This window comes from Pithys albifrons, chromosome 10, assembly GCF_047495875.1.
Source record: "Pithys albifrons albifrons isolate INPA30051 chromosome 10, PitAlb_v1, whole genome shotgun sequence".
Lineage (NCBI taxonomy): Eukaryota > Metazoa > Chordata > Aves > Passeriformes > Thamnophilidae > Pithys > Pithys albifrons.
Window position 1 is genome coordinate 5,041,887 of NC_092467.1, and position 20,565 is coordinate 5,062,451.

At 49.6% G+C, this 20,565-nt stretch overlaps 1 protein-coding gene across 7 annotated transcripts in view; it reads right to left on the reverse strand.

Moving 5' to 3' along the window:
• DHX9 (DExH-box helicase 9) overlaps positions 1 to 19,615 on the reverse strand; it is a 43,960-nt gene extending 24,345 nt beyond the window's left edge. Inside the window, exons 1-14 of one of the 7 annotated variants that reach the window (XM_071564845.1) lie at positions 14,981 to 15,244; positions 14,394 to 14,462; positions 12,571 to 12,644; positions 12,127 to 12,214; positions 10,976 to 11,033; positions 10,813 to 10,888; positions 9,549 to 9,641; positions 9,084 to 9,232; positions 8,847 to 8,893; positions 6,936 to 6,975; positions 3,041 to 3,181; positions 1,901 to 2,015; positions 1,565 to 1,677; positions 1,067 to 1,212 (exon numbers count right to left, since the gene is read on the reverse strand). In XM_071564845.1, coding sequence (XP_071420946.1) covers positions 1,067 to 1,212; positions 1,565 to 1,677; positions 1,901 to 2,015; positions 3,041 to 3,181; positions 6,936 to 6,975; positions 8,847 to 8,893; positions 9,084 to 9,232; positions 9,549 to 9,641; positions 10,813 to 10,888; positions 10,976 to 11,033; positions 12,127 to 12,214; positions 12,571 to 12,644; positions 14,394 to 14,462; positions 14,981 to 15,210 — 1,439 coding nt within the window. In that variant the 5' untranslated portion in view covers positions 15,211 to 15,244. The other 6 variants (XM_071564842.1, XM_071564844.1, XM_071564840.1 and 3 more) reach the window with 6 other exon arrangements.
• Between the last annotated feature and the right edge of the window lie 950 nt (positions 19,616 to 20,565).

Sequence of the window (20,565 nt, forward strand, 5' to 3'; positions counted from 1 at the left end):
GGATAAAAGAAATGCTCGAAAACTAAGCCTGCAACAAGCACATTTTAAATTCCTAGTTCTGTACAAACTAACTTTTTATGTCACTCACATATAAGGGAAAGAAATGGCCTTGCCTGACAGACATAAATGGAGATGAAGTGATGTGAGACAGGTTTTAAATGAGAATTTACAACTTTCTGCCTCAATACGAATATTTCAGATGTTCCAAACACTTGGAAGACTCAATAAAAGAATACCAGTCATGAAACTCTCGTGACAGGTTGTAATAAGAAAATTCTCTTGTCTTTCTAAAAACATTAACTCTCATAGAACACAAGTTTATACAATGCAAAAACTCAGCCCCAAACCCAACCAGGAGAATCCAGCAGCAACAACATGCCATTGTTTCTGGCCACAAAATGTCACCATGTTTCACCAGAAATAATAGAATGCCCTGAAGTTTTGATGATTGGTTTGTAAAGACTGTTTACAGGAGCAAAGTAATAAACCCCATCAATTCTTTATGCACCATCTGCTATGAGTTATTTTCATTTGGGGAAGTGCATGAAAATTCTCTGATGGAATGGGCTGAAAGTCAAAAATCAGTAACATCCAGCTGGTCTCAACTGAAACCCTCAAAACTCCTTTGGGAAGATTCTGCCAAACTGATCTTTCCAGCAGAAGATTCCACTGCCAAAAGAGTCAATTATAACTAAAATAGAAATGAAATGCCCTTAAAGCACATTTCTACATAAGCAAATGTAAATATTTAAGACTTATCCAAAATGCTCAAAGGCAACAACAGTCATAGAACAATTAATTAGCAAAGGCAACTGATCTCTGTTTTCATCCAAAGTGACACCCCAGTAGCTGGCTTGGCTGCAGCACAGAAATCAGTTTAAAAGCTGCATATCCATGAAAAGTGTCTTCAGTCACTCAGATCTGGGCACTGAGGCTCCTCACCCCCATGTCAACATTTAGGGATGTTGCTGGTCCTGGCAAAGAACATTCTGGAGCACTGCAAATGGATGTAACAGCCACTGCCACCAAACCCTTCGTGCACAGACAGCAACCAAAACCACCAAACCTGTTGTGATCAGGCCCCATTTCAGTGTATTTATAGTCTTCCTGGATCTTCTCCTTTTGGAAAAACTGGTTCAGACGAGCCTTGGCATTTTCCAAGGTCCAGCCCCCGTGAAGGTCAGCACTTAAGTCCACTTCTGACTCTGAGGTCTAATACAGAAGAGAAGAGTATCATTTACTAGTTTTAAACACTCTTACAACCAGTCTTTCAAATAACTTGCCCAGATTCTATAAAATAATGGAGACATTACAGAAAATGCAAAGGAGTCCTCAGTAATTCCTTGTTTTCACAACAAAATGTCTGTACAAACACTTGGATGGTCACAGTACCCAGAGTGATTTATTTTGTTTCTGGCTGTTAAAAGCCAATGAGTAATTCTGCAGCTTATGTTAAAACCAACAGCAAAGTTTCAAATGAAAACTCCAAGCCTGACTGCAAAACAAAGGGGGTGAAACAGACACCTATTTAAGAACTAGAGGAGAGTTCCACAGCCTGACTTACCACCTGACCTTCTTGCTCCTCTTTCCTTGAATAATAATCTTGCAGATTGGCACCCCTGTCCCACTGGGCTCCGTGACTGCCACAGTTTCCAGGTGCTGCCTCTGGGCCATCATCTATCACAAGGACAAAAACAAACACAAATAAAGTAACTCCCCCAGAACATGTTCTCAGCTATGGAGAGACACTTCTGGCAACCTCAACAGTCCCTCAGATCTCACACAGTCATTCATTCTGCCCCACAACTGTGTCTTCTGTCTCCTGTCTGCAGAGTATTTGGGAGAAAAATCACCTCTCAAAGACACCCAAATATACATAAATTAGAGTTTGCAGCCTTACCTGCTTCACTTTTTAAAAGCAAGTGTGGAGGAAGGGGTCCCCCCAGAGCTGAACTGGAACCAGTGACATCTTTAGGTGCTTCCTGTGCTCCATCAGGGGTATCACCTGGGGCTGGCTGGGGAAGGGAATGATGGAAAACCTCAGCACACTGGTACAGAATAGGTTTTACTATTTAGCTAGAATCTGTTCAGGCAATTTAAAGGGCTCAGGTAACATTATACAATAGTTATCCCCAGTAACTATGCAATAGTTACTGCCCAGGAGCAATCTGAAAGGAACACAAGTAGGGATTTGAACCCTGAATTACCATGAATGAACTGGTACATCAAAACCTAAATATCAGTCCTGTTCCCACTGGGTTTCACCCAGGCTAACGAGGCAAGAAGATTCCCCTGAGAAACCTGATGAAGCACTAGAAAAAGACCCTTCCCAACAGATAACATGTAATTACATGTTTACTTTATTTTTTCTTTAAAATTGCTGTAATGACAGAGTTACCCTCATCCCCAGCTTCCACGTGATAGTCACTGCTGATGGTTCATACAGCATAAAAAGCAATAATCCTGTCACACACCTGAGGAGCTATGGCAGCAAGCAGTTATGGTTTAAAAAAATGCCAAATTTTCAACACACACATCATATACACACATATATATACATATATACACACACATTTATATAGTGTGTGTATATATACATAGTATACACACATATCTAAAGTATCGTATGCACACATACATTTTTATATATATATATATATATATATATATATATATATATATATAACAAAAAAAGTATATGTATCTAAAACAACTCCCAGTGTCAGGTGTGAGTACTCAGCACTTCTAAAGTCAGGCTGCACCTCAGAGGGGCTCTGAATCCTTTCCAGCCTCACCAGCTTTGCAGCTCAACTTGCTTTGACCAGATCATCCTACAATATTCAGTTGGACTCCACGATGTTAAGCATCTTTTCCAACCTGACTGACTCCATGATTCCATGACACTGTGTATGTATCCCAGCAGTCCCTCACATTCAATCCACTGCACAGGGGCACCACCTGCACTCCAGGGTATAACACAACTGGGAGCACTGCACTGCAGTGAAAGGTGAGGCCTGGGTAAGGAGGAAGAGCAGCTCACCCCAAAAGCAGGGATTTCTTCCTTCTTCATCTCATTGACCCGCACCAGGTAGTTGATGAAGTCGCGGGCAGCGTTGCTCTGTGCGTCCTTCTTGTTGGTGGAGTTGCCCATGCCCACGTAGTTGAAGCCTTCCACTCGCACCTGTGTGTGTGACAGCACAGCTGAGCGTGAGAGGGGCTGCAAACCACCAGCACCCACTGAAACACCACACTCTGCCTGCTCATAAACACAGGAGAAGCAATATTGCTAGGTATTGTTATGTATCACCTGGCACAGCCCCCAGACCAGCCTGGCATGGCTCCCTGATCGCCGGCACTGCCCCCAGACCCCCAGCACGGCCCCCAGGTTTCCTCTGGCAGAGCCCCCAGCCCCCCGACACGGCCCCCCGTCACCCGCCCCCCGCCGACCACCCCATGCCCCCGGCAGAGCTCCAGGTCCCTCCCGGCTGTCATCCCAGACCCCGCACGGGCCGCAGTTTCCCTCTGGCACAGCCCAGAGCCCCGTCACAGCCTCCAAACTCCCTCAACACCCCCAGAACACCGACACGGACCCCTGAGTCCCTGGGAGCCCCCACATCTCCGGTCAGGCCCCAGCGGGAGCACAGCCCCGGCCTGGCCTCAGCCAGGCCCCTCAGAGCCCCCCAGCAGCCCCGGTGCAGCCCCTCAGGGGCCCCATCCCCGGCACAGCCCGGCCCCTCAGCACAGCCCCAGCCAGGCCCCTCAGGGCCCCCCAGCAGCCCCGGTGCGGCCCCTCAGGGCCCCCATCCTCTGCACAGCCCCGGCCCGGCCCCTCAGGGCCCCCTGTACAGCCCGGCCCGGCCCGGCCGGGCCCCCATCCCACTGCACAGTCCCGGCCCGGCCCCTCAGGACCCCCATCCCACTGCACAGCCCCGGCCCGGCCCCTCAGGGCCCCCATCCCCAGTACAGCCCCAGCCCGGCCCCTCAGGGCCCCCCTGCACAGCCCCGGCCCGGCCGGGCCCCCATCCCACTGCACAGTCCCGGCCCGGCCCCTCAGGGCCCCCATCCCACTGCACAGTCCCGGCCCGGCCCCTCAGGGCCCCCATCCCACTGCACAGGCCCGGCCCCTCAGGGCCCCCAGCAGGCCGCACCTCGCACATGAAGGTCTGGCGGCCGCGGCCGCCGGCGGCGCGGATCTCGTAGGCCGGCATGACCCTCCTCTTGCCGCACCAGGCGTACAGGTAGTTCTTCACGTCCCCCATGGCCGCGCGGGCCCGGCGGCACCGGCAATGGCACCGATAGCGTCCCCGGCGGCTCACGGCTCCAGGCCCGGCCGCGCCTGCGCGGGCCCAGCAGGGTGGGGCGGGGCAGGGCGGGACGGGGCGGGGCGGGGCTCCTCCCACAGCACCGCCCAGCCCAGCATGGGAGGGGCGCGGGCAGCGGCACACGGGGCGGCACAAGCAGAGGGACGGGCAGAGGCACACGGGGCGGCACAATCAGAGGGACGGGCAGAGGCACACGGGGCGGCACAAGCAGAGGGACGGGCAGAGGCACAAGCAGAGGGACGGGCAGAGGCACAAGCAGAGGGACGGGCAGAGGCACACGGGGCGGCACAAGCAGAGGGACGGGCAGAGGCACACGGGGCGGCACAAGCAGAGGGACGGGCGGCGGCACAAGCAGAGGAACGGGCAGCGGCACACGGGGCGGCACAAGCAGAGGGACGGGCAGCGGCACACGGGGCGGCCGCAGCGCTGCCCACCGCCATGGGCTGGGGCCCGAACGGCCCTGCTATGATTGGAGGCAGCGGGACCTGGGCGGGCCCAGCCTCGGGAAGGGACAGCCGAGAGGGGACCCCGTTAATGCAGAGAAATAGCGCAAAGGGGAGTGCCGAGAGGAGGGTGCCAGGCGCTGTGTTGGTGCTGACAAGGAGCAGTAGCCGTAAGCTGAAACACAAGAAACTCCACCTCAACCCCTGGAAGAATCTCTTTATGTTGAGGGTGCAGAGCCCTGGAACAGCTGCCCAGAGAGGGCTTGGAGTCTCCCTCTGGAAACATTACTCCAAACCCACCTGGACGTGTTCCTGTGTGCCCTGCTCCAGGTTGCCCTACCTTGGCAGGGCGGTTGGACTGGATGAGCTCCAGAGGGCCCTTCCAACCCTAACAATTCTGGGATTCTGTGTCATTGTATGGACATCCTCCAAAGGCTGGAGCCCCTCTGTTCTGGAGCCAGACTGGGAGAGCTGGGAATGTTCTGGAGAAGGGAAGGCTCTAGGAGACATGAGAACCCCTGTCAGGGCCTAAAGGGGCTCCAGGAGAGCTAGAGAGGGACCGGGGACAAGGGACGGAGTGCCAGAACAAGGGGAATGGCTTCTCACTGCCAGAGGGCAGGGTTAAATGGGATATTGGGAAGAAATCCTTCCCTAAGAGAGTGGGCAGGCCCTGGCACAGGGTACCCAGAGAAGCTGTGGCTGCCCCAAACCTGGAAGTGTCCCAGGCCAGGTTGGACAGGGCTTGGAGCACCCTGGGCTGGTGGGAGGTGTCCCTGCCCGTGGCTTCAGGGGTGGCACAGGGTGCAATGAGATGGGCTTTAAGGTCCCTTCCAACCCAAACCATTCAGTGGTTTTGTGATTCTGTCACTTCCTAACCTGCAAGACAGCTCTGCCCTGTGATAGAGAGATGCACAGCTCAGTCATGGCTTTGTTTCTGCCCTAAGGGGAAAAAAATGGAGAAATACCTACTTATTAAAAAGCCAAAGCTTGCTGTTACAAAAGGGATTTTTTAATTTTGCATTGGGGCATATAAACACAAAGAGATCAGACAGAAGCAGGATCTTACTCTGACAAACAGATACCAGTCTGAGCAACCGGAGTGTGTCATACTGTTGTTTAAACAGTGTAGTGCTCAAGGAGAGGACAAAACATCACCCAGCCAAAGGGGGAGAGGACAAAACATCACCCAGCCAAAGGGAGAGAGGAAGCAGATCTTCCTCCTTTCTGGGCAAAAGGAGTCAGCCCCTTTAACTGAGGAAAATCCGCTCTTTCTTAATGAAAAGACACCAGTTAGTCCTGGAATGTGCAGAGCTCCAGAGGAGCAGTGTGTAGTGCTGGGCCACGTGTGCCCCAGCAAAGTCAGCCCTAACAGGAAGGGGCTGACTCCCTGAAAGAAATCCCAGCCCAGCATGTGGGGAATGTGCCATATGGCAGAGAATCCCAGAAAAGTAACCTCCAGATCAACATGGAAGTGAACAACATTGCAGGCGTGGCACCTGGGGACAGGGCTCAGTGGTGGATCCAGGAGTGTCAGGTTAATATCTGGACTCAGAGGTCTTTTCCAACCACAGTGACTCCAGGACTGTGGTCAGTCACCATCAGGCCACACAATGCTGTCCAGCTTGGCTTTGGCCTTGGCAATGAACTCCTCAGAGGCAGCAAGAAGTGGAAGCCGTGGAGGTCCCATGGGAATGCCAGAAACAAAAGTCATTACAGCTTTAGTCTGTGCAACACCAAAACCTGGGCAGACAGAAGCAAAATCAGGACATCTGCAGACCATCTTGCTTAAAGCAGCTTCTAAAGGTGTCAAAAACCAGCAGCACAGATTTCCTGTGAAATTCACCCTCAACCAGGCTGCAAGTATTTCTTGGAAGTGAGAACAGTGTCTAACTAAGGAGAGGTAACTGTGCTTGCAGACAGGAAAGATCTGTGAGATTTTGCAGCAGAAAGAAGGAAGGGAGAGTGGAGTCTGTTGGGGATTCTTGGTCAGCTCCCTTTGTCAACTTCCAGCTGCTACTAAGTTGGGAAACAGCAGATGCAACAGTTTTTCACTGCAAATCTTTCAGGAAGGAAGTTCCAAGAGTACAGCAACATGAGAGTTTAAGGAGCACCAAGTCCACATTTTTAGACAAAACAAAGGAAACAGGCAGTGTTTATTCACTTTACTTACCCAGTTTGATGACAAAGTTGAGAAATTCCCCAGTGAGAAACTAGAAAAGACCAAAAGTAGTTTATTAACACCTTTAAATTTGAAGGTGTGACAGAATTTAGAGCTATTCTGGTATTTGTATCTTATACAACTTTAAGAAAAGCCCTTGGCCACCAGGAAACACTAACTGAATTTCTTTGGAATAGGGGAGGGATGCCTCAAATGTTCCATTAAAAAACTGGGTACACATTGTCTGCTGATGGCTCAGAAGTCCTCACAAACCTTCCTTCACAAACTGAGGGGCTGGAGCGGGGCCAGAGAAGAGCAACGAGGCTGGAGAAGGGACTGGAGCACAAGTGCTGTGGGGAGAGGCTGAGGGAGCTGGGGGTGTTCAGCCTGGAGAAGAGGAGGCTCAGAGGTGACCTCAGCACTGTCTGGAACTGCCTGAAGGGAAGTTCTGGCCAGGTGGGGGTTGGTCTCTTCTCCCAGGCACTCAGCAATAGGACAAGGGGGCACGATGGACTCAAGCTCTGCCAGGGGAAATTGAAGTTGGAGAGCAGAAAAAACTTGTTTGCAGAGAGAGTGCTCAGGCATTGGAATGGGCTGCTCAGAGAGGGGGTGGATTCCCCATCCCTGGAGGTTTTTCAGCTGAGCTCGGCCGTGGCACTGAGTGCCATGATCTGGTAAAGGGACTGGAGTTGGACCAACGGTTGGACTGGATGATCTCAGAGGGCTTTTCCAACCCAATCCATTCTATGATTCCAGCTGCCCAAGACCAAGAGGGTGAAGGCAGAGCTGTTTTGGGACAGCTTTCTGCCCTACATCATGTGGGCCATCCCCAGAACATTCCTAGTCAAGGGGCTTGGTCCCCACAGGTCTGGTCAAGGAAGACGACTCACTTGCATAGATGAGATGAGAAAGTTGAAGGGTAAGTGAGGCAGATCTTAGTTAAAGGTTAGTAAGGACTGGTCAAAAAGCTGAGGAGGGATGAACAATAGGGTGGGATGGAGCTGGAAGAATTTTCCTTTAATAAAGCATATGGATGACAAACCCATGTGGGAACAGCCCAAGGAAAGCTGGAGGGGAAAGGAGGTTTCTCCCAGTGGGGCCAGGGAAGATGCTGTACCTGGTATTTCCGTGCCAGGGCAAGGTCTGGCTTTGCAAAGGCTTGCAACATCAGATTCATCTGGCGGCCCAAATAGTTGTATGTGCTGCCAAAAAATAAAACCCCCAAAACAAACCAAAAATAGAATTGGTCAGTGCCAAGGAGGAACATAAAACCACTGAAACAAAGCAAGTAACCACAGGCTTTTGCTGTTGACAGGGTTAGAGTCATTATTAAGAGAGAGATGTGTGCAATCTATGTGTGGTCAAGCATCTGAAGTATGCCAAGCCCTACAGAAGAGTTTAGAGAGAAGATCCGTCAGTCTTGTGATTTTCCAGTTGCTTGTTCATTTAATGGATCATCTAGATGGGAACACAGATATCACAGTAATTCATCTAAGCAGCCTGGTAAGAGGGGCAGAAGATAAATCAGAAGCAAACCCAGCAGAGCCCTCTTCCTCACAGACTTCTCGTGACAGCTAATGATTTGAACCTCTCTGGGTTTTGGTTTCTTACACATGTAGTGAAGATTGAAGTAGGGAATCACTTCTCAAGTTGCTGTGAGGATAAAAAGTACGTTGAAACCTTTGGGCCAGCTTAGGGACTGCAGCAATAACCACCCAGAGGAGCACGGGGTGAGAGCCCAGGTTATATGGCTGTCCCATCACAAGGATTTGGGATACATTATGTGTCTGCTTCTGTACATCCCCACCCTGCAACCTCCTCCGTTGTGGTGACAGAAGACAGACAGGGAAATACTGTGCAGACAGTGGAAGATGCAACCCCACAGTGTGTGTGTGGAGGGAAAACAGCCCAAGCCATACTGACCTGCCAACTGCTCCATTTGCCCCCACGGCCAGTGCACCCAACAGTTGCTAGTTTGGGGTGGGGGAAGGAAAAAAAGTAAAAAAAAATATTTACTTTGTGTAACAAAATAAAGAATAAAAAGGGGTGGCTGGAGGGAACAGCAAAACTGCCTGGCACTGAGAGTCCAGGGCTATTTTCCCCCAAGGCTGAAGCAAGAGAATGCCTTAGAAGAAATTATTTTTAGGAGGAGCCTCTTACCTCATCCACCCCGTAGAGAAATTCAAGCTGCTCTGTTTCATTGTTGTGAATACACTGTGCCAGGTCCAGGAGATCCGTGTCGCTGAACTTGACCCCCTGGAAGGTGGGGATCCGTTCCCTGATTCCATCCAGCAGCTCCTCCACACGAACTGTGTGGGACAGCAATGCCATTGAGGGAACACAGCCCTGCTCTGGGAGGGTCCCTGCCATGTCCCCACGTGGGACACTTCATATTTTACAGCCTGTTCACTTCTGGCCTAAGCCAAGTAACTGTACCCCTCTAAACCAAAGAGTAACACAACAAAAAGTAAGACTGACCAGATTCAACACAAAAACCCTGGATAAGGGCAAGCTTAGGTCTGAACTGGCAATATATTAAACACTAAATATAAATACAAAGAGCCAGAAACACCACATAACCTGCTGTCCAGAGCAAATAACCACAGACCTGTTCTCTGTACTTACTCTTCACACCTGTCAGAGGAGGAATATGATAGTAATAGAATGGAACATCAGGGGCCTCCGATGCAACCTTCTGTAAGAAAGTGACCAGCTCATCTGGAAGGAAAACATCAGATCCCTGTGAGAGAAGGAGACTGTCCACAGGGAGAGACAGCTCAGATACACAGCCAGGGCTGTGGAGAGACCTCAGCTTGTGCACCACATATATATAAACCCCTCACATGTCATAAAAACATTAAATGTGACCAGAATCAGGGGAAGACCTTAAGGAAGGCAAAGACAATCTTTGTTTTAAACCAAAGCTGTTTCAGTACCTCACTCATTCTCTTGCAGGTGTAACTCAGGCTGCTCTTACACATGCCAGACCTGTGTGCCAAGTGGTTTCACCAGGATCACTTGCATGGAACACAGGACAAGGCATCAAGTCCACGTTCATCTCCCCAGGGTATTGCTCAGCAGTGAGCATGTAAAGGTTTTTGGATTTTTTTTCTTAAACCATTTTAAGAATCAAAGGGTTATTATGGTTGACATTCTTCCCAAGAATCTTGTTCACGGCATCTTTTGTAGATCTTAGGCAATTTTCCCAGTGGCATAGCAGGGAGAGGAATGGCAAAAAACACAGTGCTGAACCCTCACTGCCATTGTACTCTCAGTGAGGTCTTCTGCTGATCTCTGTGCTGTTCTTTGAGTACCAGTCTGACTGTCTCTGATTGTGTCCTGGCTGTCACTACCAGCCAGTCTGGCAACCCCCTCTGGTTTCAGTCCCATAATTCATTCACACAACTTTTAACATTTCTGTTACAGCCTCCACGTCATGTGGTTGGTTTATGTTGTTTGTCCTTAGTGTAATGAAAATCACTCCATTTCCAAGTTCTGAGGAAATCTTAAGGGGTCAGAACCAAGCCTGGTCACCTCAGTAACAAGGGGCACACCCACATATCAGCAGTTCATCAACCTGGTCAGTGCCCAGCAAGGGTCAGCATGGAACCAACTGCCTCCTAGTGCAGCCCAGATCAAGCTTCAACCCCAAACTAGTGATTCACAACAGACTGGTGGCTACTCTTTGCATAAGCAACTCTGCTTTTTACAAAAGGCTAATGAAACACATCCCAAAGAACATCTTTCCCACTTCTTTGCAGAATTCTCCTGTCTCCCAGGTTTTGTTTTCCATGCCAAGTGTGCAGACATTACCCCCAGGTATTAATCCTTTATCTATGATAAAGATGTGGAGGGCAATAAAAAGGCCTCAGCAATGACAGGTACTCACCTTTGTTTGTGGGTTTGAAGAAGAAGGGGGCTATGACAGCAATGCCACCAGCTCCTATGGCTGCTGCATGTCTTGCCTGTAAGAGACAGAATGGGAAGTCCCTGAAGGTGCATCTGCTTCTATTTATCCCACAGAGTGAAAAGGAATCACATCATACACACACCAGCTCCTGGGACTCCAGCAGACTCAGTGCTCCCACATGAATGATCACATGATCCAACCTGTACAAAACAAAACAAAATGACAAATTCAAAAGGTTTGGAGAGGTTTCAGTGATGGTGGAAAATACCAGGCTGCCAAAGTGAGCCCAGGGAGCCACAGAACAAGAACCTGAAAAGGATCTGAGCTTGTGTTGACCTGACAAGCAGACACAGGGAAAATACCAACCCTGACAAGCAGTCATATTTGCAGACATGAATCATGTGTGACTCCTTGCTGTTGTACTTGCAAGGCTGTCAGGAGGGACAAATCTCAGCGTTTTATTAGGAAGCTGAAATTAAGACATGAAGGGTTTAAGGGGAAGCTGGAAAGAGTGAAGGATATCAAAGTGTACCTTTGCATCCTAAACCTATTTCTCTGCAAACCCACCTCACAGCAGCAGCTCTGAGTGCTTGTCTGCTTCTGCCAAGGGAATCTCCCCTGTGTGAGGCCATAGCCCATTGCTGTGTTTCCTGTTTATGTCCACAGGAGACACGGATATAAAGGCTGTGGATGTGCAGGCTGTGAGCCTTCCCCCCAGTTTATTCCTGCTCACCACCCTTCTCCCCCAAAACACCTCCTTCCCTGCACATCCTCTGACAGAGCAACGAAGAGGAAGGCAGCAGAGAGGGATCCAAGGCTGTGGCAGGTACAAGAGATGGAGAAAGGAGCTGTGATTGGACACACAGCTGCAGATCCAGGTTGAATTCTTCCCTTCCTCACTGATTTTGCACCTTTAGGGAAGCAGTAAACACTTGACACCCCGGGTTTCCTCCTCCAAATAATTACTATATTAAAAGGTTCAGAAATGCTCTTGATTTTCAATTTGCAAGAATAAACAAAGGACACAGCCCTTTTTCTCCCCCCTAAGCCCTTTCTTGTCCCCCCAGCCCTCAGTGCACCAAAGAGAAGGACTCCTACAAGCTCTCTAAGCAGCAGAAACAGACTCCATCCAACTGGCAGTGACAAAAACACAATTCTGTGAGGAATGAGCTGGGCAACAAAGCCCAACAGCAAAGTCCTGAAGTACAAAGGCATGAGCAAATTTGGCTTTGCTATAGGCATGCCAATATCATAGCAGGATTTGGAGTGCCCTGTTCCCTCTCAGCTACTCACTTGTCTTTCCCTTGGCACATCCACTCTTCTGCCAGCTGCTTCCTCTCCTGGATGCTGAGGGACAGGCCTTCTCCTGTCGTGCCGTTCACTGTTTGAACACAACACAACAGGCTGGCTGAGGCCTCACACACACACTGGCTTCTCTGGAGATAAGAACTGACACCTTATGAGAATCATTCTGTGAGTTTTCTCTGCCAACACATTATCCATTCACCTCTGGGTGTGTCGCTGTGTGGGGGCAACACTTATTTTATCCCTCACAGAAATGTGATGTGGGCAAAAGCAGATGTCTTAAGTGCCTCTTGCTCTCTCTCTGCTGGTGAATGTAAGTGGCCAGGATGATCCCACAGTCCCTCCCACTACAACTCTTATCAGGCAAGATATCACAGCATTTCCATCCAGACAAAAAGGCTGTATCACAGTTCCAATCAAAAAAACACTTACCAAAAACATTCTTCACATTCTGCTCGTTCACCAGATAATCCACGTACTGAGGGATCACCGGAAGGTTAATTTGTCTGCAGTGAAAGCAATCACAGCAACCATAAGTCTCCACCCACACTTATCTTTAACTTGGTGATTAAGAAACAAAAAAAACCCCATGTATTTTGAAGCTTTGCATTTCTACACACAGAGATTACCCCAAGGTACGATACCCTCGGGATCTATTTAACACCTGAGGGAACAGCTCAGCTCTGAATTCTCTCTTCTAGTTTCTCCTCCTCCAGACAAGTAGTTTGCCATTCACACCTTTCATCCCAGCTGGGAATTTCTGCAGGCTCAGCACAGCAGAGGACTTTTTTTGGGAGACAGGAGGTAAAGGAGGCACTCAAACCTTTCTGGCTGTTGAGGGAAACAGGAATCCTCCTGAGAGCACAAAGATATTTGTGCAAGTGCTGGCAAATAGTTAAACTGCTTCTGGACACAGACACTGAAATGGCATCTGCTGGATGTGACTTTGACCTCTCTGTCTCATTAAAGGATGAGGAAAGCAACAGACCCTCCCAACAAACAGGGGAAATAGAATTCTATGTTCATCTTCTCTCCAGGTGTTGTTTACCAGTGTATAATATTTGGCTGTTGTTTTTATTTGTTAAACATACAGAGAAACCCATAGTCTGGGAGTCAATTCTGGTGCCTTCACTGGTTTCACACATCACCCAAAACTCTGCATTTGTCTTCCCAGAACACATCAGACCATGCATTCCAGGCAGAGGGTCAGGTAACACTCTAAATATCATGGTTTCAATAAATCTGAGTTATGATAAAAACATGAAATCAGAAATAAGTTTCCTTAAAAGCAAGAATCAAAACAGTGCCTACAACTATTTAGTTCCCTGACTGGGACAGTGCCAAGCTTTACACAACTTTTAAAAAGGAAGTCTGTACTAGCAAATCTCCACTGTCTCCCTCAAAAACACGAACAGGTCCTGCCACATCCCCCACCAGAGCTCAGGGTTCTCTGCTGACTCCAAACAACTGTCTTGCAACATCAAAATGCAGTTGGGAGGCTTCTGTTTGCCACCAAGGAAAGCTGAATTTCGAGTTTCGATCTGATGTTATTTTCAGGAGTGTGCTGTCCTTGCAGTATTTCCTTCAGGCTCGGACTAATCCCATGCACACACGTGAATGCACACATGACTTAGCGGGGGTAAAGCAGAGTCTAAAGGGCCGTCAGACCCTCACAATTATTTTCTTGCTCTCGAGAGCTCTTTTTAACTTGGACTCAGGGGATAAAAAGGACACCCCTGAAAGCAACAACAAAAATCGGTTGCTGTTTTTCCAAAACAAGCACAGGAATAAAAACATGGTTTATAGATTTAAGCGATTTTTCTATAAGGAAAAGAAATGAACATGAATGTCAAAAGCTTACCTAAATAACTCCATAATGTAATTTCAAACAGGGAAGTTACAAACACTTTCCTGTTGCCGTGTGCCAGCCAACAAGGTGGATTCACACTCTCATTACTGAAACAACTGATTAACTTGGACTGTGGTTTTCTTTAACAAACGAAATACTGCAACACTCTGCCCTGTACAACCTTGCTATGATTTAATTTGCACGTACAAGGCAGCAGAAAGAGGTGTGAGACTGACCCAAACCCCCAGTCCAGACCTACAGCACTAGCTGGGCAACAGGAGGAGGCAGAGGAAGGGCAATCTCACTCTGGTCCTAATGGGAACAAACCCAGCAGTTCCCACATCCCACCAGAGATCCGATTCGAAAAAAAAAATAAAAGGAATCAGTACAGCTTTGAAAAACTCACCCATCCGGAGTCATTGGAGTCATTGTAGCAGCTACAAGACCCTGTAATTTCTTCCTGGATGTCATTGAGCTGTTTGAAAGAGAAAGGATAAAGCCCATTACCATCGTTATTAAAGTGTTGCTCGATTTCTGTCACAGGCAAAACGCGCAGGGCTGAGCCCAGCGCCGGCTGGGAGGGGAGGGGGCTCTGCAGAGACCCCCCCGGCTGCCCCTCCCCTCGGGCAGAGACCACCGGATGCCCCTCACCTCGGGCAGAGACCCCCCCGGCCGCCCCTCACCTCGGGCAGAGACCACCGGATGCCCCTCACCTCGGGCAGAGACCACCGGATGCCCCTCACCTCGGGCAGAGACCCCCCCGGCCGCCCCTCACCTCGGGCAGAGACCACCGGATGCCCCTCACCTCGGGCAGAGACCCCCCCGGCCGCCCCTCACCTCGGGCAGAGACCACCGGATGCCCCTCACCTCGGGCAGAGACCCCCCCGGCCGCCCCTCACCTCGGGCAGAGACCACCGGATGCCCCCCCTTCTGGCCGAGACTCCCCTGCTGCTGCCCCTCCCCTCGGGCAGAGCCCCCCCGACCGCCCCTCACCTCAGGTTGCCCCTCCCCTCGGGCAGCCCCTGGGCGCTCGCAGGGCCGCTCCGCCCGGTGCCGGGGGTGGCAATGGCCGAGGGGCCGGAGGCGGGCACAGCGCTGCCTGGGCTCGGCCCCGCCTCGGGGCGGCCCTCCTTCTGTCCCCAGGGCAGCCCTCCCTCTGTGGTCAGCCCTCCCTCCGTGCCCGGGGCATCCCTCCCTCTCTCCTCAGGGCAACCCCCTCCCATCGGGTCAGTCCCCACAGCCCTTTCCCCAGGAAAAAGCCCTGAGCCTTCCGCTCTCAGGTCGACGTAATGGACCCTCCGACTTACTCTGCGAGCAGCAAGACCCTTCTGTTGTTGCACAACAGGGGCAAGGAGGGACCTGAGGGGAGAGGGACTCACCTGAGTGGAGATGGAGGACTGAGCTGAGGGGAGGGGGGACTCACCTGAGGGGAGATGGACCCACCTGAGTGGAGGTGGAGGACTGGCCTGAGGGGAGAGGGACAGACTGAGGGGAGAGGGAGGACTGACTTGAGAGGAGGGGGTGAATGTGATGGGAGACAGATTGACCTGAGGGGCAAGGGAGGACCTGAGGGGAGAGGGACTGACCTGAGGGCATGTTCAGTTTTGGGAGCCAGACTGGCATCGCTGGAGACGAGCCTCTGCAAATGAACAACAGCCCTTTCCCCCAGGAAAGCAAGCCCTGAGCCACACGGTCCAAGATGCTGATGATGGGCCTCCCAGGGCACTCCAAAGGCAGCAAGACCTTTCTGTCCTGGCACCTTTAGTCCGGGAGGAATCCTCGCCCATGTTCAGCTCTGGGAAGCAGACTGACAATTTTGGAGATGAGTTTCTGCCCTTTCCCCCTCAGGTCCTCCTTCTTCCCTCAGGCCCTGCTCGGCCCCTGCTCCCTTGTCCAGCCCTTCCTCAGCCCCTGCCCTGCCCTCCTGCCCCCCAGCACAGCTGTGACCACCACGGGCTCCCACAGCCCCCACTCTGTGCCAAAGATAAGGCTGGTTTGGGTTATTCATCGTCGTCATCTGCAAACTTCAACATAAAAATAAATGATCTTTAAAAAATTAATAAATAAGAGGGTGGAGATAATCACAGAATGGTTTGGGTTGGAAGGGACCTTAAAGCCCATCTCATTCCACCCCTGCCATGGGCAGGGACACCTCCCACCAGCCCAGGTTGCTCCAAGCCCTGTCCAGTCTGGCCTTGGACACTCCCAGGGATGGGGCAGCCACAGCTTCTCTGGGCACCTGTGCCAGGGCCTGGACATCATCATAGGGAAGAATTCCTTCCTACTGTGTCATGTATGGCTGCCCTGTGAGCCCCACCGAGGCGCTGGCGGCACTGAAGTGACAGTGCAGTGTCCTGCCTCGGGGACACACGGATCTGTGTTTGTGTGAAGGACAAACGGGGGCCAGGCCATCACAAGAGAGCAGAAAGCAATGGGGCTCATGGGGAGCTAAACTGCTCCTTGCATGCAGCCCAGCATGGTTTTACCAGAGGTGCCCCACGTTCCATGCCAAGTGTGGCCCCATGGGAGCCCTGCCCAACACAACCCTCCATCCCACCAGGGCTGCAGCTGAGCCTGGGTTCAGCCCTGGGGTTCATCCTACAGCTACTTCATCTGCACTAAGACCCTGAGATGAGCTCAGTTGGTTAAAACTTCGTTGTAATAATGCCAAGGTCATGGGTTCAATCCCCTGTGTGGGCCATTGACTTAAGAGTTGGACTCGATGATCCTTGTGGGGCCCTTCCAACTCAAGAATGGTCATTCTGTGATCTGACCACCAGCACCCCCTGAGACAAGGTGCTGCCCTGCACAGATTCATGGCAATAAACCTTCAAAACAACTGCCTGCAGTGCCCACTCTCAGCACTGCCCTCAGTGTGTGTTCTGAGAGCACCCAGTGCCTGCAGAGAGAACAATCCCCTGTTGTTGTGTGCTCTGGGAGCACATTTTTCATGTGCTCACATAGCAACCCCAGGAGTTTGGGGCTGTGGGATTCCTCCCCCACCCCAAAATATGCTCCCTGTGGGCTGGTCACACGCACAGACCACTTTCTCTGGGGTTTACTTTTATTAGCAGGTCCTCAAAAAGCACATGCTTTTCTTTGAGGCTCATCTTGTTTTCCAGAAATCCCCTCTTAGCTCCACCATTCCTGAACAGTCCCAGCTCTCACCACCTCTGCCAAAACAAGTGTATTTCTGGAGGTATAGAGCTCCTTGGAGGAGTTGGAGAGGCCCAGACGATCGCAGCAAGTCAGAATTGCAATTTAGAAAAGATATACAGTGGTTTAGAGCTGCTTGGAGGGGCTTAAAATCTTACAGTAGTTCAGAGACATTCTCAGAAATGCTGGGGTTGCCCCAGTTCCAGGTTGGCATTGTGTGCCCACATCTGATCACTGTCTCTGTCCCTCTCCCCCAGTCCCCTGGCTGAGGGTTTCCTGTTTTAGGGCTGTCTTTGCTGACCTATGGAAGGAATGCAATTAATAAAGTGGTGGTGAAGATTCTAAGACTCTCTGATATTTACACTGATAACCAGAAGCAAAAAGAACTGTGATTTAACCAAAGGTTTGGACTCGATGATCTCAGAGGTCTTTTCCAACCCAATCGATTCTATGATTCTGTGATTCAAAAGGAATGGCAGCCTCAGTGGCTGTGGGAATTTATAGTCTGGGAAATCTGAATAAATTAACTGATAGAGGGGCCAAAATTTGCATTGTAAATTCTGGGCAAGGCAGAAGGAGAGTTTGGGGTGTCTGCAGCTGCAGTGCCCAGAAAAGTGCCTTCCCACTGCCCAGGAAATAAGCACTGCAGTGTCAGTGGTGCCAAAGCTCAGGGGATAAAAAGGACACCTGTGTAAGCAACAAGCACAGGAATAAAAACATAGTTTATAGATTTAAGTGATTTTTCTATAAGGAAAAGAAATGACTGTGAAAAGCTTACCTAAATAACTCCATAATGTAATTTCAAACAGGGAAGTTACAAACACTTTCCTGTTGCCATGTGCCAGCCAACAAGGTGGATTCACACTCTCATTATGAAACAACTGGTTTGCTGAGGGAGCTTAATTATTGAAGCCAAAGGCTCTCCAAGTTCCCTTCAGACTTTTTTGTTCCTGCTGAATTAATGTTTCCAAAAATGTCTACACTGAACACAACTTTATTTCTCCAAGTCACACTTCTCTCTGCCTGTACAGAGTTTTGACAACTGTTATTTGCCATTTCTCAAGCTGCCACAAGTGCACTTCTGGTTCAGCATAATTAAATTATAGTTTTGCTTCTTTCTCTATGCAATAAATAAATGTATCCAGGTACAATTTTCTTCCAAAGATAGACCCAGCTCTGTTTTCAAAATAAATAAGAAGTACACAAGTGGAAATGAAAATTCAAAAAGACAATACCTGTAAAAGTGACAAAATTCTGTGAAATACCATCTTGTCTGGCTGGTATTCAGAAGTACCTTATCTGGGAAGCTGGTGTGATGTCCAAGGGAACACCCACCTCATTTTCTCTGCTCTAAATCAAAAGGTGCAAAAATCAAAAGAAATACCAAACTATCACATGCCTGAGTTTCAAACTGTTGGCTATTGATTCTGCCTGGAAAGTTGCCAGTTTGGTTTTTTTTTTTTCTAACTTAGCATTTTCTTAACTGTCTTACAGAGACACTCCCTGCCCATGGCAGGGGGTTGGAATAGAAGCTCTTTAAAGTCCCTCCCAACCCAAACTATTCTGTGATTCTCTGTTTCAGGCAAGTGTGGTTGCTGCACAAAAGATGTTTAACACACCGAGATATTAATTTTTTACATCTTAAGGTGCTTAAATGTTTAACCTTCCCATTAACAGTCAACAGAATATAATCAAGTCTATGACTCTGGAAACAGAACAAATTATCAGGGTGCACGGGATCCATCATGAGCTGAAGTCACCGCTGGCAACCAGGAGAGTTGAGGGACATGAATACTGAAGTAAAACTCACCTCTGAACGCAACCAACAGTGCCACCTGCTGCAGAACCCGGCACTGGCTCATCCTGGGAAAGGAGAGGAAGAGACACCAGGCCCTGGTCCAGACTTCACACCAGAATCCATCTCTGGAGGCCTCACTCATATCATCTAAATGACCAAAGTGCCCCCCAAAACCCACCACCAACATCCCCACTGTCAGAAGATGGGAGAAGTTCTGACAGGATCCATATTCAAGTAACCACGATCAGGCAGCAGCTCAGGAGACAAACCCTCAGCTTCACATTCTCTTCATGTCTTTTGGGGAGAAGTGGAAAATATTATTTTAGGGTGGTATTTTCTTTAAGGTACTAATCCTTACCCTCCCTCCAGGCCTGTTTCTGTCACCTCTGGACATGTTCTCAGGTCCTTGGGCTGGACTCCTTTGTCATGGCAAAGCAGGCATGTTCTCTTTCCCCTCAGGCTTAAGTCACTGTTAAATACCATTTCAAAAAAGCCATAAATTTGTGTCTAGGCTTTTTTTCAGCAATCACTGTTATCTCTTTCCTTCAATGAGATGTTCCTGTCTTAAGATACAAATTCACCTTGTTTCATGTTCTTGTTTCCAAGACTCTGCCAATAGCAGAATGTGGATGAATCTGTAGGGGAAGATCAATTCCTCCTCTTCCAGCAGTCAGAGAGGACTGGAGGTTTCTGTGGATTTAGGTAAGTATTAAAGCTGGACAAAGTTTACTGAGATAATTGCATGTGGGGTTCAGCTGGTAGATCCCTAAACAGACCCATATTAAAAATATTCCATGTTTTGGATGGAAGCCAGTGAATAAAGCAGTGTACAAAGCTGAGACAGCTCCTCTCTGGGTTCCATGCACAGAAGACAGGGAGGTTTGGGAGTTCTGCCTGGTAGCTGGATGGAAGGATTCATTTAGGATTAATTCCCTAAACATGAATGACTCCAAAATACAATCTTCAGCAAAGAAATCTTGGAAAATACCCAGTCAGGAGTGCTCTGGTGTTGGGTGTAGGAAGGTATTTTTTGGTCAAGAGCAGCCAGTTCCATGCCATCCCTGCTGAAGTGAGCAAGGAATCACTCAGGAGTCAGCTAACAGTCATTAGTCAGCTGCTCAAACTAGCAGGGAGATGCAGGAGTTTAGTATGTCATTTGTAACAAATTAGCTGGAATAATGGGAAACATGGACAAAATCCAGAAAGCAAATGGGTTTGAGCTGAGAGCAAATGCAATGGTAACAACCTGGGATGAGACCACCTGGCAGAACATGAGTGGCCAGGCAGGACACAACTTTCTGTCCCTCACACCCCAGCTCTTCATATTCCACTACTGGTTTGTCAGCTGCAAGACTCAAAGTTATCATTAACTACACTGTAACAACACATTTTTCCCCCTGGGTTTCTCCAAGCCTGACAGAACTAGGTCAGTGGAAAAGATCCCTGTTTTTCATGCAGCTGGTCTGTGCTTGCCTGTAGGGACAGAGGCAGCTTGTCACACAACTGCATGGATGTGACAGCAGCCACTGCAATGCTGCCACAGAGCAGATGGAAGCAGTTCTGCTCTGCAGAATGTGAAGGTCCTGTCGGGGCTTGTTACTGAGAGGAGCAGTGGAAATCACAA